Raw genomic sequence first — 25,412 nt, forward strand, 5'->3', positions numbered from 1 at the left:
AAAATCCTTAACCACTCATATTCAAAACCCTGATTCATAATATGAACGTCCATACCTCACTGAGCCATCGGTGGAGGCAGTAAGCACCATTTGTTTGTCTTCTACATAGATAACTTGAATAATTTCTAAAGAATGGGCACGCCAGGCAAGCAGCTGCTTGAATTTCTAGATGGCAACAATAAAGCATATCCCGTGGAATAAGTTTGTGATGATCAAAATTAATCTTGAGCCAGACTACTAGTCATCAAAGATTCTGTTTAGGAGCCAAGAGCATGAGTGAGTGGTGTGGACCCCTGGACAAGATGATGAGATCCCTATCCCAATGAGCAATTCTCTTCCTTGTCGCTGTACCCCAAACACCATTTTTAGGTATTTGTTAATCTACACATATCCCTGGGAGAGGAAGGATTTTCTGTCTTTATCAACTTCTTGTTTAATTGAGGATTAACAATGCATTTAGTTGAGGATTAGTGGATGACTGGGTGAAAGAAAAGCCTTAGGAGATGGGTGTTGGGGTGGGGGGCAAGAACAAATGTATTCAGGAGCAGGAGGAAGCAGAACCGAAAAGCAAAGACCAAAGGGGAGATCGGAAAAAGGACTTCGTTTTCAAATTTTATCCAGACAAAGCCCTGATTATTTTGTTATTGTTTTTTGGCAGCAGGGGAGCAGTGGGGTTGGAGGATTATGAAAACTGTATGCCACAAGGAATTAACAAAAGTAATGGGCCCAGTTCATTCTCTTGCAAAGACTTCATGAGGCCTGATCTGTGTGTTCCTCCAGATGTGGCTTACCTCAAGGTCAGAACCCCTAAACAGAACTCAGAAGACATTTCCTAACTGCATGAACTGGAGTTGTCAGTTGGGGAGCTTGCATCCCCTCTTTTACTGGTGAACTCAGACGAAGACCTTACTTCCTTCTGGTTCATCTACCTGGGGGCATTTGTGTGGCTAGAATTATGACAGCTTGGAGTTCTCCTATGAGTCTCCTATTCATTTAGACTCTAACAAAGGTTAGGCACAATTCCTCCTCAATTCCTTGGCCTTCTAACTCAGTTCCCTCAGTTGTTCTTAGACACCCAGTGTGAAAACTTCTGCAGTCTCCTACCTCTTATTGTCTCAGAGCTGTTCAAGAACATCTCATCATCCAAGGATTCTTTTTCTACCTTGGGATGTATTTTCTAAGGCATGTGTTTCTGTACTATAGACTGTATCTATATAGTAAGAAATAAATTTTACTTCATTGCCCAGTAAACAGATACAATGCCTGCACATGCATCTGAAACAAGTTCAGTATCCTTCACAAAAAGATATTTAACCTTACTTATGCTCGCTGCACACTGATACTATCCTGTTGCATTTCATTCCACTCCTTTCTCCTATTTTTATGAAAATATTGGTTGCCACTCATTAAATAGATTTTATGAACCCCAAATGTGTTACAACCTACAATTAGAAAAACACTGCTCTAAGACTTTTTTTCCTGTAGATGTGTGTATTATCATGTGTATGAGTTCTCTTTCTGTGGACAGGTTTTGACTCTTATTTTTTAGAATATCTGTATCTCATGGACTGTCTTTTTAATCTTTTTAATAGTAATGTTGATAGAGAACCAGGTTAACCTCTTATTTATAGACTGACATATTGTTTTCATTGTAGTGTAATCTATAGCTGAACCTGGCTCAATGAATGATATATGTTAGTCTATGTAATAATGAGGCATCATATAACTAGATTCTGTTGTATATTTATACATAGGCTGCCATGTACAAATTGTAAAAAACACATTGGCCAGTACAGAAAGGGCTGAAATGAAGTTGAATATAGGAAAATATAAATTGTTATTAAAATAGATTATTTTAAGTTGGTGGAAATGCTTTAAAATCAATTCCACTGTTAGTCTAATTCAATACAGCTATATAACTTTGATTTTAAGATTTTTCTGTAAATTTTGAAAGGTCTTGTTCACTAGTTCATTTGCAGAACTGTAGACTTTGAGTTATATTTTTATCTGTTAAAATTAAGAATAGAATTTTGATAGTCTTCACAACTAGGAGAAAACCTTTAGATAACTGTCCACCTAGACATGTTTCAAGCATATGATTTGTTTTTGTGCATGCCTCGATTATAGACCATTTATAGTTGTTGATAAGTGAATCTGTGCTTCACAAGTTGTTCGAACCTTACTGTTTTCCCTTTGATAGCAGTAAGTGTTATAAATGGAAAAAGCATTGGATTAGAGAATGAGAGCCCTGGTTCTAACCCTGACTTCATAATTAATCGTGTGATCCTAGGCAAGCCACTCTCTGATTTCCTCTCTACAAAGTAGAGATAATAATTACTAAAGCTATATATCTGATATTGTAAAATTATAATGGATTCTTGGAAATCAAAAGGAAAATCCATTAATCAAATGAAAAAATGTTTGAAAATTGGTCTGACACTGTGCAAGGAATCCAACCCTAATTTATGTATCCAGATGTTAATATCTATGATTCAAAACTTAAAAAAATTACTATTTAAGCTAATATTTACCTTTTAGATTTGAACTATGAATTTAAAGAGAAATAAAGCTATGCAAAAGTAGTGCTTTCTTGCTGCAATCTTTAATTAGTGTTGAGTCTTTATAATATACATAGATATATTTGTATATCTACATACATGTAAGTGCATATTTAAATGGTTATAAAATAGGATAGTGACATTAACACTAAAAAGAATAAAATATGTTCGAATTATAAAGAGAATTTAGACTAGATCTGAGGGATTTTCTTGAATATGTGAATGATTGGGCATTAGGTTAATCTTCCAAAGAGAGGTTCTAGAGAAGATGTGTAAGATATAGAAAGTGGTTGTGGAGAGACAGAGGATGTATGAATTCTTTTAAACTCTGGGATTTTACATAGATTCTCACAAAGCAATCAAAACATGAAGAGGAGGCAAAATAACCAGTGGCTGGCTCACTCCTGCTCTGACTCACTCACCCTCTATTTTCACAAGTAGATCATTGTTATTTGGCAGGTAGCTTAAGTTTCACTAGTATTATATATGACTTGAGAGTAGGGAGTCTTGCCTTTCTATCTTTTGTGGTATGTATTACGGAGAAATGCTCAATAAACATGTGCTGATTCAGGAATTAAACTAAAACTTAAGTTCTTACCTTTTCATCATGAGGTGGCTCCAGGAAGGAACTAATACTGCAAAGGGTAACATGTCCTTCTGTATAAAATTTAAACATTGGAATCTTTAATTAGATATCCTGTTGTCTATGTAAAGACTACCCAGACTGCCAAGTTATTTTGATTTAGGAAGTTATAATGATAAATAAAATAGGATCTGAGAAACCAGGTATGAAGTAAGAAATTTCATATCAATTTTTATGTGTATCAATTTTTTGTTTTTGCCTTAATGAGTCATAATGAGGTTGCCATATACATTTCAAGTCAGAGTACTTCTAGACATCAGAGTAGATGATATAGAAATGAATATACCACTGCCAAATGGAGTCCAAACCACCCTCCAATTAAATGATAGTTACAAAAACTAGATTTAAAAAAAGCAACAATGACTACACCTAAGCATATCCAAACTGCAGAAAATCGAAGATAATGAAAAAAATCTTGAAAGAAACTGGAGGAGAAAAAAATCTTATCTATAGAGAAGCAAAGACTAGAATTACGTCTGACTTCTTAGAAGCCATGCAAGCAAGAAGAGAATGGAGTGAGATATTTAAAGTGTTGAGAGAAAATCCATCCATCTAGAATTCGGTATCCTGAGAAATTATCCTTCAAAAGTGAAGGTAAAATAAAGACTTTCTTAGACAAACAAATATTGAGAGAGTTTGTTGCTAGTAGACCCATTTGCAAGAAATGTTAGAAGTTCTTAAGAGAGAAGGAAATAGGTCACATAGGTCAGAAACTCAGATTTACATATAGAAAGGGAGAACATAAAGGAAGAAATAAGTGAAGATAAAAGCTAACAGATAAGTTTATTGAGAATAATAACAGAAACAATGCATTTGATTATTTTAACTTGTGAATACAAAATGAATGACAGTAATGACACCAGGCATGAGAGGGAGAAATTAGGGATACTTTGTTACTATGAGGTACTTACACTACCCATGAGGTGGTATAGTGTTATTTAAAAGTAGACAGAAAATTGTAAATGTATATTGCAGATTCTGGGGAAACCACTAAAACAAATTAAAAAGATGTATAATTGATATGCTAAAAGAGAGAGAATGGAATAAAATGCTTGCTTAAAACTACAAAAGGCAGAAGAGTGGAAGACAAAAATAAGAACAAAAAATAGTGGCAACAAATAGAAAACAATAAGAAACATGGTCATGGTAGATATTGATTCAACTATATCAATAATCACTTTAGATGTCAATAGTCTAAATAAAGCAATTAAAAGACAAGGTTCATCTGAATAGATTAAAAAACAGCACCCAACTCTATGTTGTCTACAAGAAGTCCTTTAAATATAAAGACACATATAGATTAAAAGTTAAGGGGTAGAGAAGATTTATCCTGCTGATACTAATCAAAAGAAAGCAGGAGTAACTATATTAAATTCAAACAGAGAAGACCAGAACCAGGAAAGGCATCAGGGATAAAGAGAGGCAGTACATAACAAGGCATTACAAATTAAATCCAAAGTAAGTAGAAGAAGAGAAATAATAAAAATTAGAGCAAAATTCAATTAAGAGATGCAGAAAAAGCAGTAGACAAAATCCAACATCCATTCATGAAAAAAGCTGTCATCCTAGACACAAACCTTACACCTTTCACAAACATAACAAAATAAAATTAATAATAAAAACTCCTAGAAGAAAATCTCGATGACCATAGGGTTTGGTGATGACTTTAGGTGTAGCAACAAGGGTAAAATCCATGAAAGAAGTCATTGGCCAGCTGGATTTCATTAAAATAAAAAACTGCTCTGCAAAAGACACTGTCAAAAGAACTTCAAGAAGACAAGCCACAGACTGGGAAAAAATATTTGAGAAGACATATCTGAAAAAGAGCTCATCCAAAATATATGAAGAACTCTTAAAACTCAACAATAAGAAGATGAACAAATTGATTAAAAACTGGGCAAAAGATGTGAACAGACACTTCAGCAAGGAAGTATATTGATGACAAAGAAACATGAGAAGTTGCTCCATATCATATGTCATTAGGGAAATACAAATTAAAACTACAACAAGATACCATTATAAGCCTATTAGAATGGTCAATAACCGAAACATTAAAAATATCAATACTGATAAGGATGTGGGGCAACAGGAACTCATTCATTGCTGGTAGGAATACAAAATGGTACAGCCACTTTGGAAGGCAGTTGGGAGGTTTCTAACAAAACTTAATGTACTCTTACTGTATGTTCTCCTTGGTAGATATCCAAAGGAGTTGAAAACTTACGTCCCCACAAAAACCTGCACATGGATGTTTTTACAGGCATATCTCATTTTATTGGGCTGCATTGCACTTTACAGTGATTGCCTTTTTTAACAATTGAAGTTCTGTTTCAACCACTTGCTGAGCAAGTCTATCAGTGCCATTTTTCCAACAGCATTTGTCCACTCCAATCTCTGTGTCACATTTGGGGAATTCTCACAATATTTCAAATTTGTTCATTATGAATATATTTGTGACACTGATCTGTGGTCAGTGATTATGGCCTGCTGAAAGCTCAGATGATGGTTAGCATTTTTTTAGCAATGAAATATTTTAAAATTAAGCTAGGTACTTGGTTTTCCTGGACATAATGCTATTGCACATTTAATAGACTACAGTATAATGGAAACATAACTTTTATATGCACTGGGGAACCAAAAAATTATTTTGACTTGTTTGATTGCAATATTCACTTTATTGCAGTGCTCTGGAACCAAACCTGCAGTAGCTCCAAGGTGTGCCTACAGTGACTTTATTCATTATGTCAAACCTTGGAAGCAACTGAGATGTCATCGAGCAGGTTAAGGATAAATAAACTAGTACATCCAGACGATGGAATATTATTCAGTGTCAAGAAGAAATGAGACATCCCGCCTTGAGAAGACATGGAAGAAACTTAAATGCATATTAAGTAAGTGAAAGAAGCCAATCTGAAAAGGCTACATACTTTTATGATTTCCAACATGACTTCTGGAAAAGACAAAACTATGGAAACAATAAAAAGATCAATGGTTGTTCGGGGTTAGGGAGTAGGGTAGGATACGTATGCAGCACACAGAGGATTTTTAGGGCATTGAAATTATTCCGTATGATACTGTAATGGTAGATGCATGTCTTTATACATTTGTCAAAACCCACAGAATATTCAACTCTAAGAGTGAACCCTAGTGTAACCTATGGCCTTTGGATGATAATGACGTGTCAGTGTAGTCTCACCAGCCATAATAGGTGCAACACTCTGGGGCAGGATGTTGAAAATGTAGGAGGCTGTGTGAAGGAGGGGGTGGAGGCAGGGGGTATATGGAAATTCTCTATAATTGTTGCTCGATTTTTCTGTGAACTTAAAACTGATCTAAAAAGTAAAGCATATTTAGGTTACCATAGGGAGGGGGTAAGGGGATGGGTGAAATAAATGAAGGGGATAAAGAGGTACAAACTGCAAATTGTAGAACAAATTAGTCATAGGAATGAAAGTATAACATATAGAATATAACCAATAATACTGTCACATCTTGGTATGGTAACAGGGGGAACCACACCGTGGCAAGCATCTAGTAATGGTTATAATTATTGAGTCAGTATGTTGTACATCTAAAACCAATATAATATTGTATATTAACTTTATTCCAATTAAAAAATAGGGAAAATAACAACAAAAAGTGACAAGTGATGATGTCTAAGGATGCCTGATTTAAAATAGTAACTAGATAGCAAGACCCATACAAGTTCTTTTAACATCTACCATAGCACAGAAGGAAGAAGCCTAAGGTCAGATTCTGGAGAAGTCTCCTTTAATTATAATATAGATAAGGCTGGATTGGAGCCCAAACCCACCCCACTCTATATTTTTAGATCAGAGCAAAATTACAAATCTCAAGAAGTAGATGGGTTCTATGAGAGTCAAGCATTCAGGGCAGAGGCAAAGAGGAATAACTCTGATGGAGGTGCATTGTGAGAATCTTATAGATGGTTTCAAAGTTTAATCTATACATTTTGTTAGAAAAGGCCTACCCCATAGTAGGTAAAGTCTGTACAAAAATGTGCAGGCTATTTTAAGAAAGGAAAAATTTTGCCACATATCTACTAGTGTTCTACAAGCAGCAACAGTGTTCACAAGAACTATGGAGACTGACAGATAAATAAAAGTTAAGGTCAAGAATAAGAATGGTAGAGTATAGTAGAACTGGTGGTAAGCAATAAATCCAGATAAAGTAACTTTAAATTAAAATTGTATATCTACTGATGATACTGAATGCAAATACAAACAATTGTTTTTTGTGATCTTCAGACTCAAATAATTGATAGTACATAATGGTTTCTTGTGGCTTTTTGTAAAATAACCTTTGAGATGAGAAAAGTGTTCTTAGAGGAAGTAAAATTTTAATATTAATGTAATGGTAGTATCTGGATAGCAATCTTAGATTATATTAGCACATGATAAGTGAAGGGGTGCATGTGGGAAACAGAATGGTAAAGTGGGCCAAGGTTTCTGTTTAACTGAAAAGATGCTGTTTCAGTCTAAACTATCACAAATTGGTTCATTTAAAGAAAAAACCTAAAGGTAAACACTAGAAAAATTAAGAACTATTTGCACATGCATGTGCATTCACACACACACATAATCTTTCAAAGTATGGGAGAGATGAAAAGAAGAAAAATTTAGGATTAATTCAAAAGAAGAAAAGAAGCATTAAAACAAATCACATTACATGAAAGAATTAAAACCAACTATATTAGTTATAATAATAAATATAAAATGAAATGAATTGAAAACAAATAATCTCTTTCTAGTCCACACCCATAATCCCTTTAATAATGAAGGTTAATGCAACATATCCCTTTCAAGTTTAAAAATGAAAATTTTACATTCTTCTCAATAGTTATGGTGAAGGGATGGGTAGTCATATACCCAATTTAAAGAAGAAAGAAAGAGAGTGAATGTCTGGCTCTAAATAAATAGGAATGCAGTAGGTTCTCCTGACCTTCATTAATTGCTCTATTTATTCAGCAAGCTATCCACAACACACTGTCTCTAAAGCTTGAGCATCCTTTTGTTCTTTTTGTAACAACAAACTCACATAGTTTCCTATATCCATTTTTATATCATGTAGGATGTTAAAATAACCTGTGGTGACTGCAGAAGAGTAATGACGTACCCACATTTCCGGTCAGTAGTATTCTGGTACATGAATCAGTGCACAGCGACGTCAGAGAAATGGCAGAATGTTTTGTGAAAGGGAGCATATCTTTCAGTAGCTTTCCCTGAACAAAATATGACAATAAATTCAATGCAATGTTAATATTGGTGTTGAGTCTCTCTATAAATAAGCCATCTTAAGAATTACCTGTACTACTGAAACATGATCCTCTTCACTGAAATAAAAAGAACTAAAAACTATCCACAGGGACTTATTTCCTTGAAAGCAAATATTCGTAAAGGTGTAGTCAGCTATTAATTATAGGCATCTAGTCTCTGATTATTATAGATCATCTTTAAACTCAAGGGTTGTTTTTTGCACTTCCCATGTCCCTTTCATTCAATTCCTTAGACCTCTTTTTTAGGTTTAAGTATATCTCACTTGATTTAAGCATAATATTGTATTTGCCGTCTCAGAAATAATTTATTTTTGAATTTTGGTTCAAGATAAGAGGTTGTAAAAGATTCAAATCCAGCAGTTTGCTTTCCGGCACTTAGTGTAAGTCAGCACTGGGAAGAGCTTTCACATGCATTACTTCCCATGGAGAATAAACATCCAAACTTGAGAAAAAGAATTTGTATCTGCTACTCATTTCCTGAGATTTTTTTGGATATGCTCTTTCTTCTCCTATTTCTCTCTCTCTCTTATTTCTCTATCAGAAAAAAAGACGGCATTGCTCCAATACCAAGATCATCTCAGGGAAAGTTGTTATATTTTGTACTTTCAAGCCAACAGTTTCCCACTAATAATCTAGGATCTGATGGACTTGGGGGTTGTATCCAGCAGACAGCTATGCTGTTCTGTGTTTTTGGGTCCCACTATCTACCATACAAAACTGTTGCTGTTTCTGAATTTCCACTTAGAAGGGAGTCTTACAAGAAGTGGTGTCACTTCCCTTTGCCAAGATCTTCTGGCAAATGAAAGTTTTTTTTTCATTGTAAAATATTTAAGGATGAAATGTAATATCTTCTTCCAATAGTGTGGATAACTAAAATCTACGTATTCTCAACATTTGTGTTCTTATTTTTTTTACTATACTGCATCACATATCCTCATTTAATATTATTTAAATATCCAACAAAATACTTACTGACATGAACTTATAGCTCACTTTAAAGAAAAGAAGATCTGAAATAGGTAACTTAGTAATTTTGGTCATTTTGATCTGTTGAGTTACAAAACCAGATTTTTGTAAAGTTTGAGTAGCATTTTTGAGAAGCAGGCTGTAAAACTGTAAGGTTGAGAAGTTTTAGGATTGAATGTCACATAGAAGAAGGCTAAAAGTTCATTCACTAAACCTTTTTATCTTTCGCATTATCTGCTATTCCAGGTAAGTAATGGGCCCCATCACCTCTATTGTCCATAAACGGAGGTGGCCATCCTCATGAGCAGTGATGAGGATAGGTGGCTGAGCATCTGTTAAACTGGTGTCTCCAGGATGTTTTTTGTCCACTGGCTGTTGCTCTCGCACTGGGACATCTGTTTGCTCACCTATTGGAAAATTAATGAATCATCAGGCATGTTTGGAATTCCAAATTTTATGAGACATAAAGGAGAAGGCAGGTAGGAAAAAGAGCAAAAACATTACATTTTTTTTCTTAGAATTTTTTGTTTAGCCCCAGAGAATTTTAATCAGAGCAGACAACAAAGAAAAAGCATTAACAAAAGGAATTCTGGATAATCGACAAAACTTAAAAAGCTTATTTTTGGTCTTACTGCAAAAGTTCCTGCACTGTACATAACAGCAAACACCCGATACACATCTAGTGTAAGTCCTGTTATCCAGAATGGCCAATCAACCTGGTATAAGTTTTAGGAAAATGAACCGGAGACAAAGAAGCTGGTAACATATTGGACTTCTAGAAATCTAGAATTAGTATTTAAAATGGCCTTATCATAATGGAAAGTCTGCCCCTTAGACTATCAAATCCTATACTACTTCCACATTTAGTCACAAAATGAATTACGTATTCATTAAGGGCATTCTATCACCTAAACTCCCTATTGCAAAGGACTTGTTTTACTGTAAGGAAGAAAGGTGATTTCACACTGACCTTTAACCTCACTGTCATGTACACTCTGTTTGCTTCCCTGCATCGGGGAGAAAAAGAGAAAATACATATATGACATTGTAAGGAAATGAGATATACTGGATGAGTAGATTCTCCAGATAGTTAAATTTACATTTCTAAGCATTGGTTTCCAAGTTCTTTTTGAATTACTTCTTTGAAAAATGTATTGCAGAGATTTTTGTGTTCCTAAGTAGGGTCTCTGTAACACAACACTTTCCTAGTGGCTCAGGTAGAACATAATAATGAGAGTCACTAAATGCCTCATGCTTGCCACATCCTTGGTGCATATTATCTCTAATTCTATTAACAACATGCAAGGTAGGCTTTGTTACTCCCTTCTTACTGATGAGGAAGCACAAACTCAGAGATTAAGTCATATCTCTAAAACTAATCAGATAATAAATGGAGCCCTTGCATTCAAGTGCAAGTCTGTGTGACTTGTATGTCCTTACAATTTTAATCTTTCCACTATGCTAGTGGTTTTAAAGTAATCTTTGCACTGAAAACTTTCCTTCAAACAAAATCTTAACTAGAAATGTAATGTGCAAAAATATGTAAAATTAGAACTGAGCACATAGTTTAAAAACCACTACATTACATCATGTGTTGTCTCTCCGCCCTGTGAAATGTGTGCAATCCTTTTTCACAAAGGAGGTAGTCTGAAATTACTTTATTATTTTGCAAATATAAAAGTAGTATATATAATTAATATTATTCATGATTACATATTATTTGCAGATAAGAAAGACTTGAAAAAAATAGAAAAAAAGGAGAAAATAGTTTAGACATTGCTTTTAAGGGCGAACAAAAAAAGTTTTTCATACATACAGAATTTTTCCACCTTTACCTCCTGTCAAAGTGACAAATCACTATTTTTGAACCAGCATTGGGTGGGACAGGAAGACATACGCTCCCCATTCTCTCCGCATTTCTTGCTTACCTTGCTACTTTGTGGACCCTTACTAGAGTCACATAGGGATGAAAAGCATACAGAATCCTGACTTGATCTCCTACAAGGAGAGGGAGGAAGCCCAAGGAGGAAAAGTTCAAATATTCTATCATACTCAAAGGGTGCTCTTCTCTGCTTATTTTCAGTTGATTACATCTGTGGATATGAGCCACACACTTATGAAACAATTCACACCTTATGTCTTGTGTAATAAATGTTCATCTGTCTGGAATTTGTGGAGACTTTTGGGGAGGCTCAGAAATTAAGATATATTGCTGCCTGGATCTGGGAAATAAACATCTGCCCTGTCCCACTGCTGAGGCTCGATTTAGTCCCAGAGGCTCTGACAGGGAAATGGCAGGGCCTGAACAGCCTGACTAACTTCTGCTCTATAGTTTCCACTTCTGGCCTGGTTCTGTGTCTGCGATGCTCTGTAGACGGTGTTGAAAACTGCTTAGGGTATATGCAGGGTCTGGCTCAGGTATACGCAGAATGAGTTCTCAAGAACATTCTCAGAACAAGGAAATTTCAAGTCAAGGGGTAGGGGCGGCACTATATTCTGGCTCACTGCTGGGTGAGCCAAAGCTAGCACAGAAACTTTTGATTTCTCTTGAGAGATGTGTTTACCACTGCCTTGCCTGAAAATCAGAGCTCTTGAGCAAATACAAATAGGAAAAGTACCTTTTGTTAAGTATTGACAAAACAATCCCCTGCTGTGTCAGATATGGATGGAGATTGCAGTTTTCATGGATGTCACATGAAACCTACAACCATATGACCTTTCCTGTTTGTCCTGCAAGTCCTTCCTCTGCTTCACATCAGTGCTTATAGAGTTAGATTTGGCTACAAGTGTGGCCAAGTCAGCTTTTTCCACATCTGCTACTGTTGTAAAGGGAACTGTGAGGCTGATGTGGTAATGGAGATTAGATCCCCACACAGCAAATTAGGTCCCTGGAGACCACCCACCTACAAAGACAGTAACAGGGAAAAGAGCTGCAGCCAAGAAGTCAACCCAGCTGATGTCCTTCTTCCACAGTACCTTTCTTACCGCTGGAATAAGAACTCTTTTCCTATCACCCACGTAAGTCCCAGACAGTATTTCTGATTAGCAGGAACTGAGTTACCTTGCACATTCAGGGGTCCGAAAGAGAAACAGTATGTCATTAATTCTAAAGCGTTTGGGATCCAAGTCAGCATCCACAGCGACACGATCTTCAGGTCTATACCTGGAGATAAGGATATATTTACATTATAAACATTTACAAATTAGGTAACTTACATTATGTGTATAATATTTCCCATGCAGAGCTAATCAACTACTATATGTATATATAAATCCTACATAAATGTTGATATAATTGAACATGAAGAGAGGACCCAGAGGTGTAGAGTTTGAACATATCTTCCTTAGAAAGGCTTTGTATAACATGATCATTAGCATTTAAAAGTCTTTTAATTCATTCAGCTGATCTAGTCTTCCTACTTACAGGTCATAGAGTGGGCTTAATATTATCTCTTACAGTATGGAAGTTTGGAAGTTTCATACAATTTAAAGAATAGAATACTCTTTGGATAAGTGGAGTGACAAATTGGAATAAAATATTTTCTCAAGCAACTTAGAACTGAGTGTAGACAAGCAGCTGATTCAGTGATGACTCTGCCCTTGCCGTTCAAGCCTCCCATGACCCAGAGTCTGAAGAACCATACACCTTCCTGGGCAGTTCTTGGAGCAGAGATAGTCCCTGCCTGCCGCCCTGGCACTTCGGCCTTGGCTCTTAGCGCCACACTTACCGTTCCCTATAGCAAATAGACCTTGCTGCAAAATGCTTCTTCTCCTTTAGTGGAAACTGCCTTAGCTGTTCTGGACTGCTGAGTCATGAAGGAACCTTGGGGATGAACCAGGCTCCAAAGAGAAGCCCATGGGCCTGCCAACTTGTGCTTAGACTTTTAGATAGTACTGCCCTGCAGCTGAGTTGAATGGTGAAGTGAATTATTTATTAGTAAGAATGATTTCTAGGTTGGACCCAAAAAAGCACGAGACTGAACAGGAAGGGAAGGGCCATTTCTCCTGACTGGTGAAAGGATCGCAGGCCAAGTTTGAGGTAGAAGTAGAGAGAGCCTCCCCCATGAATGTGGAAACTACCTTCAACTTTAGAGCCTTTCAGGTTGGGCCTAAATTACATTTGACAGTTCTGTTTCTATTATGTGTTTTCTAAAATACTCCATAATTCTAAATTAGTTGTTTTTGTGTAATCATCATCTTATAAGAAGGGGACACAGTGTGTGGCCCACTATAGTCATTTTCTTAATTGGGTGTTGGATTTGCATGCATCCCTTGGCAAAATGCCAAGCACTTCAACAAATAAGATCTCCAACTTTAAGTGCAGAATATGTTCAGGAAAGTTTCCCGCTCTTTAGGCTGTGCAATCAGGACTGTGGTCTTTGCTTTTTAGTCTGCTTTCCCTTAATAGAGTCATGCACAAGCTAACACTTATAATGTGAGAGCTGCATTTATAAGAAAGTGAGGAATTGTGCATTGCATGTTGATAAAGGTATAAAACGACAAATGTTCAGACTGAGAATAGCCTAAGGGTAAGGGTTGAAGAGAAGGAGCAAAAGGATGACAGGTCTCTAGGGGCAGGGCCCAAAGAGAACATGGGCTGAGGTACAGAGGAGGGGTCTGCAGAAACGGCTACTTCAACTAAAGGGTCAAAGGTGAATAAATCCAGGGTCCACACAGGACATGTCTTCTCAAAAGTTGGTTAAAAGTAAGCATTCAGACTTAGACTGGAAAGGGGCATGGAGTCCAGGTAGACCAGTAGTATGTAAGGCACTGTAAAAGCAGAGACAGAGATTTCCTTTGCATTTTTGTCTCCCTTGTCTTCTCTGACTCCCTTTTCCCTTCCTTTATATTTCTTGCTTTCCTCCAAATGCTTATGCTTGATTCTGTTTTTATTCATTCAATGAGATTTTGACTATCTTGTACCTTAAAGTACAATATAACAAACTCCCTTGACATAGTGTGTTCACACATAGCCTTTGCTTATAACCCACTCAGCTGGGGAGAGTTTATTATTTATGATCCATGCATAGCAAATTAGGCATGCTGCATTTTTCCTTTATAACCAATGGTAAGAACATTTAGAAATGGATGGCATGGGAAAGGTAAAGTTTTTAGCCATGGTACAGAGCAAATCTAATTGGTTGAGACTTAAATTGTATATGCCATGCCCTTGTTTGCACTGACCTGTAATGACGTGGTTGTGTTGGGGTGGTGAATGAGAAGGAAAACCCATCTAGAATGCCTCTCATTATTTGACTTTGGTGGCCGAGTAGATGTTGGTGTCATTGGAAATGCAGGAAGAGATGTTTGGAGAAGGAACAAGTTGGGACCAAGTTTTGTGCATGTGGGGCTTTAAGTGTTTGGTGGCATTCCAAATGGTAATTGCCATAAAAGTGTGTTTGGAGCTCTGGGGAGATGAGCATTTAAAATTATTACAAATTTTATTTGTTGAGGTTATGAATTTGGACATGATCATACAGGAAAGCATGTACTAGAGTGAGAAGAATAAAAGCCAAAGCACTTGGGAATACCGACACTTAAGGTTCACCTGATTCATATCATTCTGGGATTTAGACACTTAGAACATAATCTCCTCATGAACATGTCCCCTCCAGGAAAGCCTCCCTTGATAATTATCACTATTTTTATTTATTGCTCTTTTTTTAAGAATTGAAATTTACTTTGACTCCTCTGCAGTACAACTTTTATATTGTTTCCAGAAAAGATGCAACCTACATTTCTTTGACAGTAGACATTACAAAATTCCATAAGATGATCACACCATTTGAGGTTCCAGCAGCTATCAGATTATATCCTTCTACTTGTAATAAATCAATGCAGTTTACTTCCACATGGATGTCAGGATTCTGGAGAAGGAAGGAAACAGACTCACTGGCCATTATGAACATAGTATCTAATCACAGTACAAATGCTATGTGTATGCTTTGTTATTCGATCATTAACTTAAGACAGAATGTCTTATGATGATGTTTTTAAGTTTCAAGGCATGAAATTTAGAAAAATCTTTTTCTTTTTTATGGCATTAAAAATTTCAATTTATAGAATTCATTTAAACAACAAAATATGTGCTTCCTTTCCACTGGCTTCATCCTCTCAGCCCTATTTTTCCTGAGCTGCCAACCGTGAGGTTACCTTCCCAGCATTCTCTTCCCTTCAAACCTCTTGAGAGAATAATCTACATGAGCTATTTTTCCTTATTGGCTGAATTGCCTTTCACTCATTTTTGGCTTTTGCACCATGCTACTTTATGAAAACTTTTTCTCATTTTCACTAAGCACTTTTATTGCACTTTCTATTGCAAGTGCTATTTGATACTTTTCAACTGTCTTGCCTGAAGTATTTTTTGGCACCTACTATGTTAGGCTTTTGAAATATAAAGTCAAATAGAATGTTTATGACCTAGAGAAACTAAAATTAAACTATTAAAGTGTTGAATACCATACACTTTGAAAGTGCTATATTGGGAGGCATGCACAAGACTTTATAAGAACATAGAAGAGTGATATCTAAGGAAGATTAGAAGTATATTATTCTTTGTTCTTTTTCCCCAATATTACTTTGGCTAGTTGGGATTTTGTGTGGTTCCAACAAAATTTAGGATTATTTGTTCTAGTTCTGTGAAAAATGCCATTGGTATTTTGATGGGGATTGTATAGAATCTGTAGATCACTTTGGGTAGTATGGCCATTTAACAAAATTAATTCTTCCTATTCATAAACATGGAATATCTTTCCGTTTATTAGTGTCATCTTCAGTTTCTTTCATCAATGCATTATAGTTTTCAGTCTTTTACCTCCTTGATGAAGTTTATTCACAAGTATTTTATTCTTTTTGATACAATTGCAAATAGTACTGTTTTCTTAATTTCTTTTTCTGATAGCTTATTAGTATTGTATAGAAATGCAACTGATTTCTGTATCTTAATTTTGTAACCTATGACTTTACTGAATTAATTTATTCATTCTAATAATTTTTTGGTGGAGTGTTTAGAGTTTTCTATATATACTATGTCATTGGCAAACAGTGACAGTTTTACTTCTTCCTTTCTAACTTGGATGTCATTTATTTCTTTTTCTTGTCTGATTGATGTGGCTAGGACTTCCAGTACTATGTTGAATTAAAATAGAGAGTGGGCATTCTTGTCCCTGATCTTATAGGAAAGGCTTTCCATCTTTTCACCTTTGAGTATGTTAGCTGTGGTTTTGTCATACATAGCCTTTGTTATGTTGAGGTACATTGCCATATATCCAGCCTGTTGAGAATTTTTAACATGAATGGATGTTGAATTTTGTCAAATGCTTTTTCTGTATCAAATGAGATGATCAGATTATTTCTATCCTTCATTTTGTTAATGTGGGGTATCACATTGATTATATTATTGATGTTTTTCATTTAAAGCCCTTCAGTGGTTTTCCATTTCTTTTAGGATATTCAAGCTCCTTAACACCATGAGCATGGTATAGCCCCTCCCTATCTTTCTATCTTCATCTTCTACTATTCCCAGTCTTCCTTCAGCCACACTGATACTTAGTTACCCCTCATAAGCCATGCAATTTCTTACTTCCATGACTTTTTCATGTTATCTCCACCACTTGGAATTCACTTTGTTCTTCTCAACTGCCCCTAGAAATGCCCTATGTGGGTGAAGCTAACTCTTGATAATTCTTTCAGACCTAATTCAGCAATTGTCCTCTTCAGAAACCTCCTCTGGCCCAGCCCTCCAAGCTCTCAGCTATACTCTTATAGTGCAATAGTGCAGTTACCAAACTCATTAATCTTTTTATGCCCAGTGCCAAAAACAGTGCATGACCTATATTAGGTGTTCAATAAAACAGTGCCTCATAAATGCAAGAGTTTTTAGGAAAGAGAATTTCCATGCACAATCCATTTTTTTCTTCCTAAGTGACTTTTTGCGAACTGACTCTCTATAGAGTAATTTTGGAGTGTGTAGCGAAAAGAAAGTACTATGAATGCTAATTATGATAAATATAACACATAAGGCTCAAAATCAGAGATAATTTATATTTTCATGAAAATATTAAAAGGCTCTTCCATTCTACTTCAATAATTTTTTCAGTAATTTATTCAAATTTTTTCCTTTTCAAAACAATCATTCTTCATTACCCATGTAATAACTTTCCAGCTGCATTGGTTCTGACTCACTGTGCACCCAGCTTGTTTCTGTTTTTACTGGCTCCAAACCACACCATAGAACTGAGCCTAGTGCTTCTAATAGCATGTGGAGTTGGAAGAAGTGTGTGATAATTACTACATGAGGAGATGTGTTTTTTCTTTATTTTTTGCGCACATTATATGACAATGTTATCATGCACTGAGTATGTTGATTTCAAATTTTTTTTTTGTAAACAGTAATACCTACTTATAATTTAAACTAGCAGTGAATTAATTCTAATTGCAGGGCTACACTTCATTGATTGTCAAAACCCAGATTGCAGTTTCTTAATACTATTTCCCACTAAAAAGAACTAAGGTTTCTTGGAGAAATGGTGGATTTCTAATCTGGAACAAGAAATGTACAAAATGAACCTGGAATATCTTGTCATACTGGGAAGTTATCCAGAATAACACAACTGGTCATGTCAAAAGAACTCAGGGACCTGGGAAAGATGCAACCAGCATGAGTTTGAGCATCAGTCAATAATAATAACAAATGCAATTGACTGAAATACATTAAGAATATTTAAATTTGTGAGTTGATTGTGATACTAAGCAAATAAAATTCCCTGGCCATCTTTGGAGAATGCTAGCCTACCCCTTACTTGAAAATTGGTAAATATAGGGAAAGAAACAATCAGTTATTTTGATTTCCTGTATGAACTGTATCTCGTTGTATAACCAAATAGTACAGAATAAGTTTTCTCTAAAGGCACATTACAGCTAATAAAGGAAGCTGTGTGACAAGGCACAGAAGCTTATTGTATTATTTTCTCTACTTTTATATATTTTTGTGATTTTCCGTAATAAGAAGGGGGGAAAATCAAGAAATGAAACATACCTTAACATGTTGAGAAAAATTTTTGTCAGCTATCAACTCAACGTCTGGGAAAGGACTGTCCATGCTCCCGTCTCTAGGAGATGTCTTCAGATGCACGACACGATGCCCCGCTTGGAGGACAGGCACGGCATCAGGCAGCTCCCACATCACCACCAGACAAACACTGTCTTCCTTACCCTTTCAGGAAAAGCCAGTGGGTACATGAACAATTCAGTTATTTTATTTTGAGCTGCTTTAAAAATATAGAGAGAAATGGAACATACAATGATGTACCCCCCACCTAGCTCTATCAAATTTTAAACCCCATCTATCCCTGCCCTATAGAATTCCTTTTTCTTCTAACCTCTCCAGAGGTAACTAGCAACCTGAATAGGGTTAGTGTTTGTCTGCTATTTACTTACTATATTTTATAGTATATTTTTCCTTAATGCTAGTTAGGAGATTTAGGACATTATTTTATCCAGAATTTTTAGATGTTTTCGATGGAAGGTTGATCTGAGTTACCTAGTGTATGAATACCTTATTTACTAAAGAATCCTGAGATTTGGAAAAATACCTAGCACATGTAGAACACACAAAGTGCCTCTTGAATTGTGTTGAATTTAATTGGAAATCAGTGGAAAGACAAATTTTTCCTGACTCCCAGATTAGGCTTGGTACCACCCACCATCATAAATTTCTGTAGCACTTTGCACAAGCATTCATAACACTTGTAATAGAGAGATCAATATTCTTCACATTAAATTGTAAGTTCCATGGTGAAAGAAAAGATATCTTTCTGGTCCATGGCAAACATTTGCTAAATGCTCATTGAAAAAAAAAAATTAAATGAATGAAAGTATCCTAGAAAATAAGTATTTAAATCAAACCATATCTTATTTTCAATAGGCAAGAAAGACTAAGCAGTAATAAGGCATCAATAATAATAATAAGTCATAAGTATGCCTTCAACATTATGTTTATGGTAAACTCCCCCCTCCAACATTAATGAAAATTCTTTAAAACCTTCCATGCATTTATTATTGTATATTTTACAAGAGGTTTCTTATATTTCTTTATTCATTCAGTCCTTAATGAGCATCTACTTTGGGCAGGGCAAGAATACGAATATGAATTAAGAGAGATTTTCAGTCCACAACAGGCTTAATCAATGGAGTTTGGGAGACATAGAGAACCAGAACAATCAAGGTGAAAGATGGTCTAGTAGAACCCAAACCAGTTTTGATGTGGGAATGGCACCTTGTTGCACTTTGCAGTCTTTAAAACAGAAGCAGTTATAACAGACATTGTCTGTTAGGAAGGGCATCCTGAAAGTCAGTTGTACTAACTTGAAGAAGAGAAATCAATATGCTGTTGTGTGTTAGAGTGTATTGCTAAGAAATTCCTTTCCACAGTTCTATTTTGGACTCCTCAGACAGCAAGCGAAGCATATATTGAGTCAGGGAAGTTTTTCACTCCTTTTTCTTTTTTTTCCAGCAGTAGGACCACCAGTCCTTGTAATCAATGCTGGTATTTTGGGAGCACTGTCCTAATTCAGTATTTTTGTTTCTCATTTTAGCTTTCAGGAGGGGAATAATAAATGTGATGAGTCCTTGAGTTCTAGGCAGGGAAAGATCCACTCAATAGCCAGGATAGATGATCTAGCCTTCATTTTAAATAGGAAGAAGCCATTAGCATTCTTAGGTGGTAATAGACTCACAGAAAAAAATTAATTCACCTACTGAATCCTCCCAAAACAGCCCTGAACAGATTGACTCATTAACCTTAAAGTAAACAAAGCAATTTTCTGAAAAAGTGACTTGAGTATCCCTGAATGCATCATGGTTACAAGGGCCAGGGAGGAATCATTGCTCCCTGTTCAGAGCCTGCTGGGAGGCAGCTGTGCCAACGAATTATCCCCAAAAGAGGCAGGAACAAGTCAAATGTGGCAACTGTGTGTAAATTTAACCTTTCTGTTATCTGCTCCAGAGGTTCCTGCCTAAATCCTCCAGCCAACCTGGATGGGCAGGATGCTGAGCACCAGTTCTTTTTTGCTCTTTTCCTGGACCTGGGCAAGATTATCTCAGAGCATCCTGGGAAGACTGGTGGAGAAATACTCTCCCCAGAGGGATGGCAAGAGGGGAGTTAAGTGGGGATTATCACTGACTCAGTGAATTTTCCAAGAGGAGGACAAACATGAAAATGGGGTTGCAAACCTGGATCATCTTGATCTTGCCATTGCGCTCCAAGGCGAGGAGCAAGTTCTCGTGTTTTCCCTGAGCTTTCAGGAAAAACAGGTGCTGCACCCAGTGCTCATTCTCCTTCCAGTCTTTCCCTGCTGGCAACACCTTCAGCTCCTGCCCACTGCCAAAGTCCCAGATTTTAACTGTCCCTGAGCACACAGAGAAAAGACCATTGGGTAAAAGTAATTTATGGAAAGCATGGCTCTTATCTCAGACAAAAGTGATCTCATTGAAACCTTTCTGCCAAAAATTTATTCTGTATTTTCTACTAAAACTGATGTATGAGTGTCCCTAGCTTTGCTATACACAAAATATATTTCTGTATTCTCCGACTTGTCACAGGCTGATAAAAATGAAAAGAAGCAGGCGATGTCTTCAAATTTGTGACAGTTTTCTTTGTAGCTCTCAGTCTGCCCATCTGAGCTTTGGTCTAAAAGGATCTTTTCTGCCTTTATCCTTTGGTGCTTTCCAGTTTGTTAAATTCCCCTCTCTATCTACCTACCTACTATCATGCTGTGATTACTGTTAATAGTGAAAGATAATTCCAATAATGTCACATTTCCTAAAATGCTGGCATGTTTTAAGATTTTGGCTCCAATTGGGTAATAAAAGGTTTAGGAGAATTCTGGAAAGTAGGAAACTGCCAAGCTTTGAGTTGAGTTGTTTTATTGGTTACATGGGAAGGAAATGTGAAAGGGATGCTGAGTTTCTTCTTCCCTTTGACAGCATTCTCCTTTTATAGTTAACTTCGTTCCTTTGATTTAGGGGAGCTTGTTGAAGGTGCCAGGAGGTATGGCAGTCAGTGTAGTTCTTGAACACCTGCTCAAGTCGTTACCCAGTGTAGGAATTACCTTCAAACAAGGGCTTTCATAGTGGTCACCTCAGGTTTAGAGTCCAGAGGATGGACTGCCCCTCACAGTGCTCTCCCCTCCCTCTCCCCCAGCCCTACCCCTGCCTCCTCTCCTGGCTCTTCATCCCCAAGCCCTAATCCTGCCAGACACCCAGAATGTGCCAACTGTGCTGGTTTCCTCTCCACTGACAACACAATAACTCCTGCCATTTGTTTGTTCACCAGCAACGCCATCAAATATTGACTAAATTCTCCCTATTTCCTAGCACTATGGGAGGAGCTGGGAACAAAGAGTGAATAGGCTGGATTCCTGTCCTCGGGGACTTCAGGGTCTTGTAGGAAAACCATCAGACAAACAATTAAAAGAAAGGGTCATGCTCTCATTCATTCCTGAGTATGTGGACCACAGTTTCATGGCCCAGATTTCCTGCTGCCTTGGTTCTCACAGTCTGATTTCCTGAGGCTGAGAGCACGGAGGGGAACTGCTCAGCCCTTCCAAGGTGGTGTGGAGTCAGAATGAGCAGCTGCTTGAAGAGCAGCTGCAAAACAGGTAAGTCCCACCAAACATGGATTGAGATGCTGTAGGTGAAAGATTTCTGCAAACTGTAAAGCAATTATGTAAGTGTAATGTGAGTGCTGATTATTTGAACACCAATATCAGTGCAGTAGTACCCATTAGAGAAGAGCTTTTCAGAACGTGCAGTCAGACACAGCAATCTGAGGACATACTCATTACATATCCCAGTGTGACTCATGGTCGCCTCTAACCCAAACAACTGCTGAGTTCCTAGCACAAATTCTCAGGACACTGAGGCAGGGAGGACATATTCTGGATGTTAGTCTGACCATTATATGCTCCTGTGGCAAAAATAAGTCCACTTTCATCAACAGCTGCAGAAGTCAGTTCAACGTTGAAGCCATGAGGATCTAAAATCTCGTATATTTGGAGGCCAGTTTCAAGTTCCCATACCTATGGGAAAGAACAAGAAAAATAAAATAACACATACATCCTTCAGTCCTTATAAAAATTTTACAATATTCACAACAGCCTCAAAATTTGTATTATGCACATCTAACATCTTTCCCAACATCCTGCCTGGAGTGCTGGTTTGATCAAGGAAAGTTCTAAAAGATGTAGTGCAGCCTAATGGTTACCAAGCTATCTTGGAGTGTGTAGGTGACTGAGACCGGGGGTGACTCTATTCCAGGCAGCCCCTGGTGGTGGAGGAAGTGGACAGTTTTGCTACTGTACGCATGAAGTAAGATTAGCAGCAAGATAGAAATGTAACAATTTCAAGTTTAGCAGACAAAAAAAATCAAACTATTTTTTCTCTGTTGACACTCATCCATATTTGCCAGGGTGCATGGGCCAGAATCTGTGCTTAGCAGCATGGAACCTGAAAGAACTCTGAAGAAGGCTCACTGCCCTTGCAAGCACTGCTCTGATTAGGGACATGGGGCCAGCTCTTAAGAGAGAGAGGCTGAGACTTCAAAGAAGGCTATGTAATTAGGCTGGGTATAATCAGAAAATACAGAAACATATTGTATTTCATCATTCTCTCTCTTTGGAAACACAGTAGAGACTTTAGACGTGTAATCTTTTGGTCTGAATCTGTCCCTCTTCATAGATCTGCCTTGTTCACACGTTAACTACACTGCCTGTGAGCGGTGAAACTGAACTGGCAACACAAAATGGTCATAGATAGAGTGTTTGGTGACAGAGACAGCCAAAGCAAAGGTCCAGAGATGGGAGGGTGCGCTGTCCCTCCAGGGAACTGAAGGAAGGAAGGCTGTGTGGCTGGACGGAGAGCAGGAGGAGCTGATGAAATAGCCTGGGGCCAGGAGGCAAAGGGTGAGGGGAGGGGCAGGGCTGAGATCCGAATGAACCCAGCCTGCCCTGAGCTCATACCCTTAACCTCTGTGTGCCCCACACCCCCACCCCCCGGGTATAGACTCCTTAAGGAGAAAGGGGCACGAGTGTCACTGCATGAGTGGGTCTCGAAGGTCATCTGTTTCCTAGCCTGCGTGTGATCCATCTCTAACCCGTCAGGCATGCCGACTCACCTAGATGTGTCCCTTCCCCTTTCTCCCCTGACAGGGATGGCATCTTACCCTAATGAGGGCAGTATTTCATGAGAGCAGGACAGGTTTCATTTTAGTTTCTCTCTGCTTTTCTGTAGGCATTATCAGAAATAAATGAGAATTAAATAAACTCAGGAGATTTGGGCCTGAGTGAGTCTCCAGCAGACGAGCCCAGAAGGTCAGAGATTGAGAGGGGATTAGAAAGGTCCCCAGAGGAATGCTCTCTGCTGCTGCATGCGTCTCCTTTTGGACAGCATGCATGAAATTAAAGGGTAAACACTTGAAGCAGACGCCTCCAGCCATCACTGCTAGTTGACTTCAGTGAGAGTAATTATAGATGCAGTTAGAATGGCCAAGTACTTTGGCCTCTAGGGAGCACCGCAGTGACAAGGCCAGAGGATGCAGAGGAAAGGACACGGCTATTTACATCAAACAAACCTGGGTTCATACCCCAGCCACGATGCTTACTAGTTACATGATTTGGGTCCTAGTTTCCTTATCTTTAAAATGGAGCTCTTTATCTGTCCACAGAGAAATAGTGTGAGGATTGAATAAAATGATTGATTTAAGGCATTGGCACATACCCCACACCTACCTATAGGTGTTACAGTAAACATCTATAGATTTCTTTCTCTTCCTTCACATACACTCTGCCCATAGCTCAGTTACAATATATATATACACACACATATATGTATGTTACATGTACTATTTCTCTCTCCTTGATATATGTCCTTTAAAATTCCTATTTTGATTATAAAAACTAGTTTTACTTATTTAATTGAACATGTACCTTAACAGCAAGCATTCTGAGCTGGTTTACCATTCCTGTTTCTCACGTGTTCACGAAAGCTTTAAAAACAGCTCTAATGTAGGGCCTCTACATTTCCTTAATCAGTCAAAGAGTCACCCGTAAGGAGAGAAAATTCTATCTGCTTTGCCTTTTTCTTTCTGGAGCCAATATGTACTCACCTTAATTATGGACTCAGAGCAGATAGTAAGTACTTGGTGAAAATATTTGTTGTAAAGCATGACATTGATTTCTCGTTCATGAGTGTGAGGAACCTGTTTTGTATCTTGTACCATCCTAGTCAAAGGATACATGTCCATGACACTGGACCCTGGGAGAGAAATAAGAATCTCAAATATCCAATAATAGATGGTTTGAATCACAAAGGATTTTATCCAATCAGTTGTGTTTAGAATCAGCCAATCAGTAAGATTAGTAATCAAAGCCTAGGAAATCTGAGGAGGTGAAATACCTTCATTTACTCTAACATGTTTTTCATAAAGCACATATATGATTCAGTCAGAAAAAAGCATTCATTTGGGGCTTCGTTTTTAAGTGCAGGCCTTTCAGATTCATTGATACCCTCTTTTCAGCAATCTCTGGTTTCCTGTCTCCTATAGTCTACTTTTTCCTTCTGCAGGGTGCCTGCTGCACATGTACAGTGATAACAGTGAGGGTCAGCTTTCTGCTGCAGGTAAGCTTCCGTTTAACAGTTGCAATTTGTTGTTAGAGAGCCCCTTTCAACCAAAGACTGATAGAGCACTCTGTGAACATGGTCTTATTAAATGTAATGAATGAGAATGCTTGTGAGCCACAGCCTGCCACATCAGTATTAAATAAGGTTAACTTCGAAATCACCACATGAAGTAGATGGACAGCAGGCACCCCTTATGTGCATGTTTCTACAGGCCTTTGGTTTCAGCTTATATTAATACCATAAATGGCAAGTAGGATTTCTCTCTCAAAAT

General features: G+C 37.4%; 1 protein-coding gene across 1 annotated transcript in view; it reads right to left on the reverse strand.

Moving 5' to 3' along the window:
• Positions 1-25,412, reverse strand: part of WDR64 (WD repeat domain 64) — a 96,292-nt gene that overhangs the window by 19,406 nt on the left and 51,474 nt on the right. The window contains exons 12-23 of the mRNA XM_036918388.2: positions 24,627-24,775; positions 22,419-22,542; positions 20,696-20,871; positions 18,501-18,677; positions 15,200-15,330; positions 12,525-12,626; positions 11,392-11,461; positions 10,434-10,470; positions 9,731-9,870; positions 8,338-8,443; positions 3,157-3,215; positions 56-165 (exon numbers count right to left, since the gene is read on the reverse strand). Of these exons, the coding sequence (XP_036774283.2) occupies positions 56-165; positions 3,157-3,215; positions 8,338-8,443; positions 9,731-9,870; positions 10,434-10,470; positions 11,392-11,461; positions 12,525-12,626; positions 15,200-15,330; positions 18,501-18,677; positions 20,696-20,871; positions 22,419-22,542; positions 24,627-24,775 (1,381 nt within the window). The remainder of the gene's footprint in view (positions 1-55; positions 166-3,156; positions 3,216-8,337; positions 8,444-9,730; positions 9,871-10,433; positions 10,471-11,391; positions 11,462-12,524; positions 12,627-15,199; positions 15,331-18,500; positions 18,678-20,695; positions 20,872-22,418; positions 22,543-24,626; positions 24,776-25,412) is intronic.

Source organism: Manis pentadactyla, chromosome 9, assembly GCF_030020395.1.
Source record: "Manis pentadactyla isolate mManPen7 chromosome 9, mManPen7.hap1, whole genome shotgun sequence".
Lineage (NCBI taxonomy): Eukaryota > Metazoa > Chordata > Mammalia > Pholidota > Manidae > Manis > Manis pentadactyla.